This window comes from Equus przewalskii, chromosome 4 (assembly GCF_037783145.1).
Source record: "Equus przewalskii isolate Varuska chromosome 4, EquPr2, whole genome shotgun sequence".
Taxonomy (NCBI): domain Eukaryota; kingdom Metazoa; phylum Chordata; class Mammalia; order Perissodactyla; family Equidae; genus Equus; species Equus przewalskii.
The window spans coordinates 89,266,212-89,278,481 of record NC_091834.1 but is presented as its reverse complement, the minus strand read 5'-3'; the positions used below and the strand labels follow the sequence as shown (position 1 = coordinate 89,278,481).

General features: G+C 37.7%; 1 protein-coding gene and 1 pseudogene across 11 annotated transcripts in view; both read left to right on the top strand.

The window, feature by feature from the left end:
• The window catches only part of CNOT4 (CCR4-NOT transcription complex subunit 4), a 139,623-nt gene that overhangs the window by 84,436 nt on the left and 42,917 nt on the right, over positions 1 to 12,270 (top strand). For 6 of the 11 annotated variants that reach the window (XM_070617813.1, XM_070617810.1, XM_070617811.1 and 3 more), the window contains one exon: positions 230 to 363. In XM_070617813.1, coding sequence (XP_070473914.1) covers positions 230 to 363 — 134 coding nt within the window. The remainder of the gene's footprint in view (positions 1 to 229; positions 364 to 12,270) is intronic. The other 5 variants (XM_070617815.1, XM_008534969.2, XM_070617812.1 and 2 more) reach the window with 1 other exon arrangement.
• Positions 8,140 to 10,999, top strand: LOC103560722 (signal transducer and activator of transcription 2 pseudogene; annotated as a pseudogene).

Here is a 12,270-nt window from a genome sequence, read left to right as displayed (position 1 = left end):
AGTGGTGGATGAAATGCCTTAATTAATGGAATATATGTCATATAGTTTTGTTGGAAGAACTTTCATTGGTCTAGAAATTTTGTGACATCATCCTCACAGGTTTCTCCGACATCATGAAAAACCCTTACATGTTTTGTTAGAATATCTTTAATAATTCAGAAAGTAATTCAGTATTTTATTCCAGCCATTTGGTGAACCCCACTGCAGTTTTAATTTGTTCTTCCATTAGGCGGGTAAACACCAAGAGTATGAACAGAAGCTACTTCAAGAATTATATAAATTAAACCCCAATTTTCTTCAACTATCTACGGGTTCAGTTGATAAGAATAAGAACAAAGTGACGCCACTGCAGAGGTATGATACGTAAGTACCAATATTAGTTTAATCAGACACCTTACCTTCATGTCTGTCGATGTTCTCTTTTCTTTCTACGTCTTTTTCAGGCAGAATCCTTCTTGACAATGTCTATCATTTATGCAGAATTGTTGCACTATATAGGAAATGTTGAGTCAATATTTCTGGGTTTGAATGTTTGCTGCCTGCTGCTCCCTGCTAATACTTCAGATGTGCTTCTTGATGCCTTCCCCTTTGCATTGATTTGCAGACTTCCCTGAGCCCTGGGAATACCCTTCTTGATAAAAAGGAAGTTAAGGGATGTTGGTTATTAAACGGCTTTTGTCACCTGATTGAAGTTCCCCCCTGAAATAAGAAGGGGAAAAAAAATGTAAAAGGGAGAGAGAGAGTTATCTGAAGCATTGTGTGTCGGGGACACAAATATTCATGGTTGTCTAGTCTTAGGGGTCACTAAAGTCTTGTATCCTCTGAGTGAGGAGGGTATCCCGTATTCAGAATCTTATTCATCTTAGGAAATAACTTGCTTTTGAGTAGATCTATATTGTGTCAATGTTTAAACAAATTTATGGTCTTAAGTGCTGAGTCTCATTCTGATGTGGTGATCTTGACATCTTGGATTGTATTTGGGTTATGGTCTGTCAGAAAATGGTATGATTAATAAAAACAATGATTTTGAGGTTGTACTCTATGCAGAATGTTCCTTAAGTTTGATGTGTTAGGATCTTTGTTCATTATTTTTTAAACTTGGTAAGTTTAACTTTTATAAAATGAATTCGTTTAAAGTAAATAACTGTAATTAATTTAGTAATGTTGATTTTCTTTTTAAAAAATTTATTCCAAATTTACATTTGTTTGATGTTTTAATTGTCTGAGTGTTACATGTTATAGTCCAATGTCTATTTAGCACTAAAGTAATGTAAAGGCCATTTTCAAATATAGTTAATAATAATTACATGAATTGTTGTCACAGTCATTTCTTTAAAAACATATTCTTGTATTTGAATTCTTAAAGTCTTTAAGTTTATTCACTTTAATAGTAAAGATTATTTATAAAGACTATTCACATTCAAGTGCTTCTTGTTTATAAACACACATATGTACATGTGTATATAAAAATATATATAAAAGAGGCCACAGAGCAAAACATAAAATTACTATGTAATAAACTTTGAAATTTGTTTATATCAAAACTAACAATAAAAGCTAAGTCCAAAAGATATCTTTTTGGATTGATAAGCTTTGGCCCTTTCCTTTGATCTTTTTGTATCTACCCCTCTCTACCCTTTGTGTTTATTTTATTATGAACCATATGCTATTACTTACCTCTTTGGTTGCTAGCTCTGTAGTGCTTCGTGTAAGAATGGGGTTATTGTAGTAAAAATTTATTTCAGATGCTTTTATCATTTATGCACATCATTGTTCTCATTAAAAATGTTCTAATTAAAATCATATCTGGGTTTGTAGCTCCTAGAGAATTCAGAGCAGAAATTTAAATTTTAGATTATCTCTTTTAGATAATGTTTGTTATTTCTTGAATATAAAAAATATTTTTTTTATTCAAGGAAATTTGAAAAATATATAAAAACATTCAGAAGAAAGTAAATATTGTATGTTGATCTCAGTACTCAGACATTTTCACGGAAAATGATTTGATGTATTTTCCATGTAGAGAGTGTTTCCTTGTAGTCCTTTCTCCTTCCTTTGAATGTATATTTACACAAAATATGTTGGTTTGTTACCTTTTAAAACTTAATACTCATTATTATGAATATTTTCCCATGTCATGAAAACATAATTGTTTATGGCTGCATAGTATTGTTATATATGAATTTCAAATTTATTAAATCAGTCTCCTGCTGGTGTATATGATGTTATTTTCATTTTGGTGCTTTTATTTATAACACTGTGATGAACTTTTTTTTGATAAACATTTTGATTGTAGCTTTGATATTCTTAGAAGTAGAACTGCTGAGTCAAAGATTATGAGTACCTATTTCCTTCAATTGAGTATTTTTTTTCTGTACATTTGCCAACTTGGTAAACAAAAAAACTGTCTCGTTTTAATTTGTATTTGGTTAAAAGAGTGAACTTTTTTTTAAGATATGCTTTTATTTTGATGAGGAAAATTGGCCCTGAGCTAACATCTTTTGCCAATCCTCCTTGTTTTTTTTATATTTCCCCCTCCAAAGCCCCAGTACATAGTTGTATATCCCAGTTGTAAGTCCTTCTAGTTCTTCTATGTGGGATGCCATCACAGCATGGCTTGATGAGTGGTTTGTAGGTCTGTGCCCAGGATCCGAACTGGTGAACCCCTGGCTGCTGAAGTGGAGCACGCGAACTTAACCACTACACCACTGGGCCGGCCCCCTACAGTATGCTTTTTATGCAGTGTGAATTCATATCTGTTTGCCATGTTTTACTGGTGTATTTAAGTGTAATGTGCAGTATATAGATCTTTCTCCTATTAGTTGACCAGTCTATTTGTGTTTGAAAATACTTGGATTTATAAATCAAATTTGGAAGAATTTATATTCTACACTATAACATTGACTCCTCTCAACCATTAGCATAGTATCTCTATTAAGTCTTTTGTGTTTCTTAGGAAAGATTTTTGTGTGTGTGTCTTTTTCCTGTTTGTTGTATTGAATCTCCCATTACCACCTCTTCCTGTTTTGATAATCCCCCTAGGCTAAAAATTAAAGAACAGTATTAGAAAACGATGCTAGCTGGCATCCTTGTCTCATTCTTCGCTCTTATAGGGATATCTCCAGTGTTTTATTCACTCTTAAGTATGATTTTGACCATTTATTTGAGATAAATATTTTAAATCACAGCATGAAAATACCTTGTTATTTCTAATTTGCTGAGCTTTCTTCTTTAGATTGGAAGGGAAAATTGGAATTTACCAAATATCTTTTTGGCGTTTATAACAAGTATTTAGCTTTTATTTAACTTATTTTTTGTGATCAGTTGTTAATAGATTTACTAGTATTTTACTGGCTTTGCCCTTATGTAAAGTATAGTCAGAGTACATTCATAACTGTTGCAATAGCAGGTGTGGAGTGTTGTAGGAGCTACAAGTTGTAGAGAAGAAAAGGAAGAAACGAGGATTTAAAACAGTGTACTCGTTTAATAACTTTGCCCAAGCCAGTGCTACTGAACCTCAGTTGGACCTTAATAAATTTTGACATGGATACTTAACGCTTTGCATAAGTACATGATATAGGAAAGTTTTTGGGCGGAGGGGTTGTTTTCTGTTTGTTTAATGCAGATCCTCGAAATTCGTTAATGGCAATTGATGGCCCAAGTTATGGAGAGCTGTCTTTTGGCAAGCTCCTAGAGCTTGCTTGCTTTCTGCGCCAGCCCCTGCTAGAGAGTAAGTTCGACTGACTGGCAGTAATACTGAAGGTGTGCTTTGGTCTCCATTTCCACATTGCTACCATACAGGCCACAGTGGTAGGGAGGAATTTGTAGCTAAGTTTTCTTTTTCCCACAGAGAAGACTTAAGTTAAAATGATGAGCAATATGACTGACTCTCTGCATGGTTCTACTCAAAAGATAAGTTTTGCTTATTCAAGATAAGTTGAGAATTAAACTCCCTAGGGTAAAAAGAAAAAGAATGGTTCCTTTTATCTTTTCTTGGCATTCCTATGTGATAAGTAGCAGTTTTACAAGAGTTGTAGGAAAGCAAAACCTGGAACCTTGTAGATTGATACTGAGCTTAAAATGTAGTTTTTAAAAATTTTTAATTAAGTCAGAGTACAAATATTAAGATTTCCATAGCTCCTAATCCTCACTGAACCCTGACATGGCCCCCTGATACACATGTATGTTAGTAAGTGAAATTTCCTGTAATAAGTCTTATTCCTATCTCACTTAAGTGAATAATAAATTCTAAAAGAAATGTGTCATTTGCTTTCCCCCTCCATTATTATAAATTTGAGAGTATGTCAGATTGAGTATTGACTATAGATGTGCTTTTTTTCTATATTAATAAGTTACTTTGAAATGCTGGATACAAATTATGAGAATGGGGAGTGAAGAAGCTATGCAGTAGTGATGCTTAAGAACTGGATATTTTATTTTTAATTTTCGGGCTTCAAAATACCTTCATTTAAGTTGAGACACCACTTGTGCACCAACTGAAGACTGAAAGGAATAAAGTAGCTAGATGGGCTGCTGTGCCCAAAACATTGTGTAGGCCTACCTATAAGAATTTGGGGGACAGATGTAGGATGTCCAGATCACTCAAGGTAAGTCACCATCAAACAAGCCACCACTGAAGGAATGGAGATGTTCAGCTTTAGACTTAGGTGAAAAGAGGGTTGAACAAAAATTTGGTGTCTTCTGTGTTCATTTAAAAATTTTTCCCGGCAGTCCACTGTGGTAGATACTGTTATCTTACTACTGGCAAGAAAACTAAGTCTCAGAGAGTTTAAATAGTTTACCATTATCCTACATAAATAAGTGATAGACTAGATCATGACGAAAGTCTCTCTCACTTTTAAGCCCCAGCTCATTCTCCCACTCTGCCATTCCTTAGTCTGGAAGAGGTGAAATTCTTAAGAGACTGTAACATGAATCAAAAACTCTGACATGAATCAAACTAATTCAGATAAATCAAACTGTACCATAACTATATGTGTATGTTGACTTTGAAGATCTCTGGTACTTAAGGCTTATTACCTCAGGATCAATATAGTGGATGTATTATAAATTCCAACGAATTGGTGGTATTTTAAATAAACCCTTCCCTAAACCACAGATTGGTGGCGGTAGAGGACAAGCTAAAGAAATGGTGAAAGGAAAATTTCTATAGGAATTTGTCAATTTTTTACACTTATTACATTGAAAGAAAATGTACATCTTTTAAAAAATTTGTTTATCCTTATTGAAAATTAAGTATAAGTTCTGATAGACTGAAGGTATAGTCAGAGTATCTTATTTATTCTGCACAACGGGAGTGGTGGCTGCATGAATCCTGTTTTACCCTGGCATTGGTAAACCCCTGAGATTTAGAAAAGGTATGGTCCAGAGACCTGTAGAAAATAGTCTTGAGTAGAGATTATTAAGTCATGGATAGGCTTCAGGAGATCTGTGAATTCTTTGAAATTTTATATAAAAATCTTTGTGTGTGTGCACAGTTTTCTGGAGAAAGCATCCATGATCTAAAAATAGTTAATTACTGGTGTAGTGGGCACTGATATGCTGATCCCCAATAGATAGATTAGAGGTGAATTCAGGAGTGGCGTAAAGCAGTGATTCTCAATGTATGGACAAGTGCCATGAGAGGTGGCCTACATTTTTTTGTAAACTGGATCCTGAGAAAGACATTCCCTCTTGTATAAAAGATAAATGATTTGCAGTTCCCTACTTCTACTTTTGCATAAAACTAAGGTCTACTTACTTACAAAACTAAGTAGAAGGGTTAGTAAGGTTTGCTAAAATTGGATATTTACATTAAAATCAGAGAATTACAAGATTTTTCTGAACTTATTTCTCAAAATGTTTCCTTATTTCTCTAAAGAAATTTTCTTCCCATGCTGTGTTTGGATATATAAAGTTACTGCACATGTGCACATACAACACTGGAAAACTAGTAAGTGAGCTGGGGTATCTTGCTTCACCTAAGTAGAATATATGTATTCAAAAAAGTCAGAGAGCCGCTGGTCTGAAGTATTTGTTCCAGAAGGTGAATTTTAATGAGTGTGGGGGAGGGATGGTTAGAAATAGGGTTGTTGGTGCCCTTATTTCTTAGAATAGAAGAAAAAGGACATCAAATGAGCAATCATGTGTTTAAATTCAACTTTTATAATAGTATCTCTTAAAGATAAATTTTATTACTGAAATACAAAATTACAATGAATAAATGAGGACTTTACTTGCTGTTTTTGAAAGCTTGCCACATTCTGTGATATGTTTAGGATGGTGGGTGTCCATCTTTCAGCTTTAATATTAAAAATAATTATTTATAATTACTAGTAATCAGAACATTTATTTTCATTCATGATAGGTATATCCTGGAGTTATGAGAAAATTCTGATGAAAATTATATTTACCATACTAAAAGCAATCCAGGTTTATTGAGGCATTTTTTCCTTGCCCTGTTAATAGCTAATTGTGTTGCGTTACTTAAGAGGGGCCATATTTTAATAGCAAAGTAATACTTTAAATGTTAATGTATATTTGAAGCCTGTATAAATAACATATTCTGTAAAGGCAGGCTGCTTATCTATAACTTAAATTTGTCTTTTGCAGTAGCAAATGTTTATTCCAGTTGTTTGACTTAGGTGAGCATGAACAATGAAAGTGAATTCTTCTAAATGAATGTGGGAATGTTTAATTTAGGAGCAACGTAAATAGTATTTGTGTGTATAGTAATATGACAGTGAAATTTGGAAGGGTCCATTATGTTGACATCTGTGTTAAATTTTACCTTGTATCCAAAATGCAACCAAAATTAATACAATCACTGAGACTGTTTTTATCTTTTGAATGTAATGAACAAGGGAATTAGACCTTATCAGTATTTTTTTCTATCCCACCCCCAGTCCTCAAAAAAATTTCTTCTTTGATACTTTTACTGTGTAATTACTTGCTTTATACTGCAAATTTTAGAAAGCAGCTGAGAGGCTGTTTTCAGGAATTTTGTTGGCATTTCCATCAAGGAAGTAAAAGGAAGTCAATTATAAGCACTGTCTTTGGGGCAAATTAGAAGCAAGCAAAGGTGGCTGAGCATCTGAAGATCCAGATGGAGGCACAGCTGTGTCAAACTACCTGCTTGCAGATAGTTGTGAATTTTGCTTTCTTTATCTGTAAAACAAAGTATTTAAATTTGATATTAATGATCCTTCTAGCTCTAAAATCTAGTAAGTTTAGACACTTTGAGGAGATTTGATGTGATAGGTGTCTTTTCACTGTGTTCTTCATTTCCTCTAGTGCAGTGGTCATTGGGTACCAGGTGTCTCTAGACTAAGTGAATCAGAAGCTCCAGGGACGGAGCCTGGCTATATACTTTATACTTTAAATAAATATATATAGAAATATTTATTTATTTATTTTTTTGAAAAGCTCCATAGTATTGGATTCCCACTGTTGGGTTATTTGAAAAATATTTACTCCTGAGAAATCTATAATCTCACCCTAGGTTTCAGAACTATTTAGGGCCAGAACTTAAAAAAAAAAAATTATAGTGAGACCGTTAGTATGAAAACATATGTTTATGAATTTGCATCTGCGGGGATTTACACACACAGTGTTGCCTTCTGGAAATACTATCTTGATTGTGTCATGAGACCAAAGCATCTATTAGAACTTCTTCGTGCCACTTGAATCCAGTGCTTCTCAATCACCTGTGTCTTCAGGTGTCTTGGTTACTCTTTCTCTCAGCATGACTGTTTGTCGCTGTTTGAATGAACCGTAGATGCAGGTGGTCTTCTAACTCTTAGCCTTTTCAAAGATGATTGGAAACCTCTGTTTTCTCTCATTCTTTGGTTTAGTTCAATTTATATTATCATCTTTTCTTTGCTTTTATCCAAGAGAACCAAATTAGTATGCTTCAACTTTTCATCACCTTTCTTGTTTTTTTCCCTTCCTAGGCAACCTCTGCCCCACTCCTATGTGCTGCACAAAAGGTTGTTAATCTTTCCTATTGAAAATGGAAAATGAACAACAAAACTTTTGCTTAGACATGCAAGCAGTTTTTTTTTTTTAGTGTGTCAAAAAGAGGTTGATTTAAGAAAACCCGGGCTGAGTGGCAACTAGTGTTGGTGTGGGTGGCTGGGAATGGTGAGCTCTGGGGTTCAGCTCCCCACTCAAGCTTGCTACATGGGGGCAGGTCAGAGGGGCTGAAGAAGGTAGAGTGGGAGGCCTTGGTGCTGGAGCTCCCTTTGGGGATTGGAAACTGTGACCAGAGCCACTAATGGGAGCAGGAACTGAGCCCATAGCCAGACTCAGACCCCACATGGCACAGTGGGAGATGCTGCAGAATCTTGACACTCCATTTCAGGATCGGCTGCACCAGCGCTACTCACATAGCCTCCTTCTGATGGACATTTTACAGTACGTGGGGGTCTGGATTGAAGACCAGAACTGGCAGGAGGCTGCACTGGGCAACAATGATTTCAAGGCTAACATGCTATTCTTCCACTTCTTTGACCAACTGAACTATGAGTGTGGCCGCTGTAGCCAGGACCCTGAGTGATTGTTGCTACAGCACAACTTGCAGAAATTCTCTTGGGACATTTAGACCTTTCCCCAGGGCTCTACCCAGTTGGCTGAGATGAACTTTAATCTCTTTAATTCTAATCCAGGCTAAGAGGTCCCAGTCGGAGCAAGGAGAACCAGACCTTGAAGCACCTATGGAGATCCAACAACATGAGATTGAATCCTGGATCCTGGAATTGAGGGCTATGATAGAGAAGCTGGCAAAATCCATAGCCAGCTGCAAGAGACCAGCAGGATGTCTTCTGCTACTGATACAAGACCCAGACCCCAGTGAGCACACCTTCTTTGGACACCCATCAGACTGGACAGCAGCAGCTTCTATGGGAAACTCTCAGTGAACTGGATAAAAGGAGAAAGGAGGTGCTGGATGCCTCCAAAGCACTGCTACGTTGATTATCTACCTAATTGAGCTACTGCTGCCAAAGTTGGAGGCATGGGAAGTCCAGCAGCAAAATGCTGCCTTGGAGCTCCCTGGACCACAGGTTGGAATAGCTAAAGAAGTGGTTCATGGCTGGAACAAGGCTGTTTGATCTGTGTCAGCTGCTGAAGGAGCTGAAGGGACTGAGTCACCTGGTTGGCCAACAGGATGACCCTCTGACCAAAGGGATGGACCTATGGAAGGCCCACATCACAGAGTTGCTGCAGTGTCTGCTCTGCAAAGCTTTTGTGGTAGAAACCTAGTCCTGCATGTCCTAAACTCCCTATTGACCTCTCATCATCAATACTGGGAGGAAGTTCACTGTCCAAACAAGGCTGCTGGTGAGATTCCCAGAAGGCAGTGGGTCACTGGCTGCAGAAATCTCCCTTGACAGGAATCCTCCTCAATTACAAGGTTTCCAGAGGTTCAACATTAGGACTTCAAAACAGAAAAATTTGACAGTTTTGACAGAAGGAGCAGAGTCAGGGCCTAGTTTGGGACTTTGACTACCTTACTCTGGTGGTTCTGGAAAGGGCAGCAATGGGGGGTGCTGGGTGCAACAGAGGAACTGCACATTATCAGCTTCACGGTTGGCTACACCTACCAGGGTCTGACGCAGGAGCTGAAAACAGACGTCCTCTGTGTGATGATTATTTCTAATATGAACCTACTCTTGATTTTCTGGGCCTCTGTTCTCTGGTTCAGTCTGCTCAGCTCAAACCTCCAGAATCAGCAGTTCTTCTCCAGCCTGCCCTAAAGACCCCCTGGAGCTTGCTGGGCCCTGCTCTTAGTTGGCAGTTCTCCTTACATTGGCTGAGGCCTCAAACTGGAGCCAGCTGAGCATGATGAGGGACAAGCAGTTCGGGCAGAACTCTAGGATTAAAGGTGCATGGTTGTTCTGAGCTGACTTCACTAAGCAAGAAAGCCCCACAGGCAAGCTACCATTCTAGACATGGCTGGACCTGGTACATGACTACCTGAAGGATCTCTGGAATGATGGACACATCATGGGCTTTGTGAGCTGGAGCCAGGAATGCCAACTGCTGAAGAAGACCGTCTGTGGAACCTTTCTGTTGCTCTTCAGTGAATCATTGGAAGGGGGCATTACCTGCTCCTGGGTAGAACACCAGGACAATGATAAGGTGCTCATCTACTCGGTGCAGCCTTGCATCAAGGAGGTACTGCAGTCACTCACACTGACCGAAATCATCCACCACTACCAACTGCTCCCTGAGGAGAACATACCTGAGAATCTGCTGTACTTCCTCTACCCCCACATCCCCCAGGATGAGACTTCTGGATGCTACTACGAGGGGAAAGTTAATTTCCAGGAACAGAGGAAGTACCTGAAACGGAGGCTCATTGTGGTCTGTAATAGACAGGTGGATGAGCTGCAACAACTGCTGGAGCCCAAGCTGGAGCCAGAACTGGAATCAGTGAGCTGGAGCCAGGGCTACCACCAGGGCAACAGCTAGGCCTGGAGTTAGAGCACTGGAGCCCACTTAGGTGTGGTATCAGAAGGAATGCCAGAACTGAAGCTGGAGCCTATTCTGGAGCCATTCCCCGAGAAACCCTGGAGACAATTGTTGTTGCTCTAAGATATGCTTCTAGTGTAACTTGGGATGCAAATGGAAGTGGGCCCTGTTTATGTGGCTTTTTCCTGCCTGGTATGTTAGAGGAACAGTCCTGTTCAGAACAAGGCCTTTCTGAGCATAAATGGCTAATAAACCTTGTGGCGACCTGGAAAAAAGAAAGCAAGCCCGTAGATTTTTTTGTTTTGTTTTTAAATTTAAAAAATCCCTGTGTAATTTGTCTTTGTGTATCCAGTCTTCCTTCATCTGATATCACTGGGGCTTGACAGTTATTTACCAGGGAATAGTCCTTTTGATAGAGTAGATCTCTTTCTTCATTAGTAAATGTGCTATTTATTAAAGTTTGTTTTCCTTTCTTAACCTTCTTGGCATGATAATGAGTAATAATGGGTGGGTGGATGTTGAATGTAGAACAGATTTGTTAGTATGACCAAAGCTTAACCAGACACAGACCTTGATGAGAAAGAAAGTTTGACACCTTATACCAGGGGTTGTGAGAATTATGACCTGTGAGTGGTAACCTTGGGATCTCTGTTTTCTGCCCAACTGTTAAAAGATCTATGGAGTTCACATTTATTGGAATTGGAATTGGTGAATAGATTTTTGTTTTTCCTCTTGGGGTTAAACATGCATTTGCAAGGACTCTCTCATCTTTATTTTCCATTTTTTGCATTGATGGTTACGCATATGATGGCAAGTTTAATAACTATAATTGACTTTTTACAGACCACATAGGAAATAAAACAATTCTAGTTACATCTTTATTAAAGCTTTTTGGGATTATTCCTTGAATTTGTTAATTGTTCTTAAAATAAATTGAAGAATACACTAAAACTGAGTGGAACATGAGCTTACTGATATCTTTCCCCAATCCTAACTTTTCAGCAGTTATCTTTGGATTGATGACACTGATCTAGAAATTTTTAAACATCTTTGATAAAATGTACTTAGGTAAAATGTAAGGTGTTATGAATCAGTGCTTATGAAACAGCAGTTGGCATGGTGGACAAGATGATATAAATTCTAATTAGTTTTAATTCAGAAATATTCTTAAGATTTATTTTGAATGCCGTAATATTTTCATATATTGCCTTTGACAAAGCAAGACTGACCTCACCTATATATATAGTTTTTAAAGATTTTATTTTTCCTTTTTCTCCCCAAAGCCCCCCAGTACATAGTTGTGTATTTTTAGTTGTGGGTCCTTCCAGTTGTGGCATGTGGGATGCCACCTCAATGTGGCCTGAGAAGCAGTGCCATGTCCGGCCCAGGATTTGAACCGGTGAAACCCTGGCCTGCTGAAGTGGAGTACGTGAACTTAACTACTCCACCACAGGGCCGGCCCCTGACATCACCTATATTGAAAATTATTATTTAGTACTCTTTAATGGTGGCTGGGAAGGTAAACCAAATCAAGACACCTCAGTTCTTCCTTTGTAGAATCTTGCTTTCACTCTTTTGTCTCTGTTACTACTGCTTTTTCTCAACTTTAAGCCTTCATTCTCACATTATAAGAGCAGTGCAAGTTTGGGGATAATGGGAATGTAGGTAGCTTCAGGAATCCATCTTTCTACCTGGACAAAAATTGAACTGGCAGAAGTTGTCTCATGTAACTGTTTTGGAACTCTGAAGTCTGTTGAATGCTTGCAACTTCCAGGGGAAGATTTGATGGTTTATTTT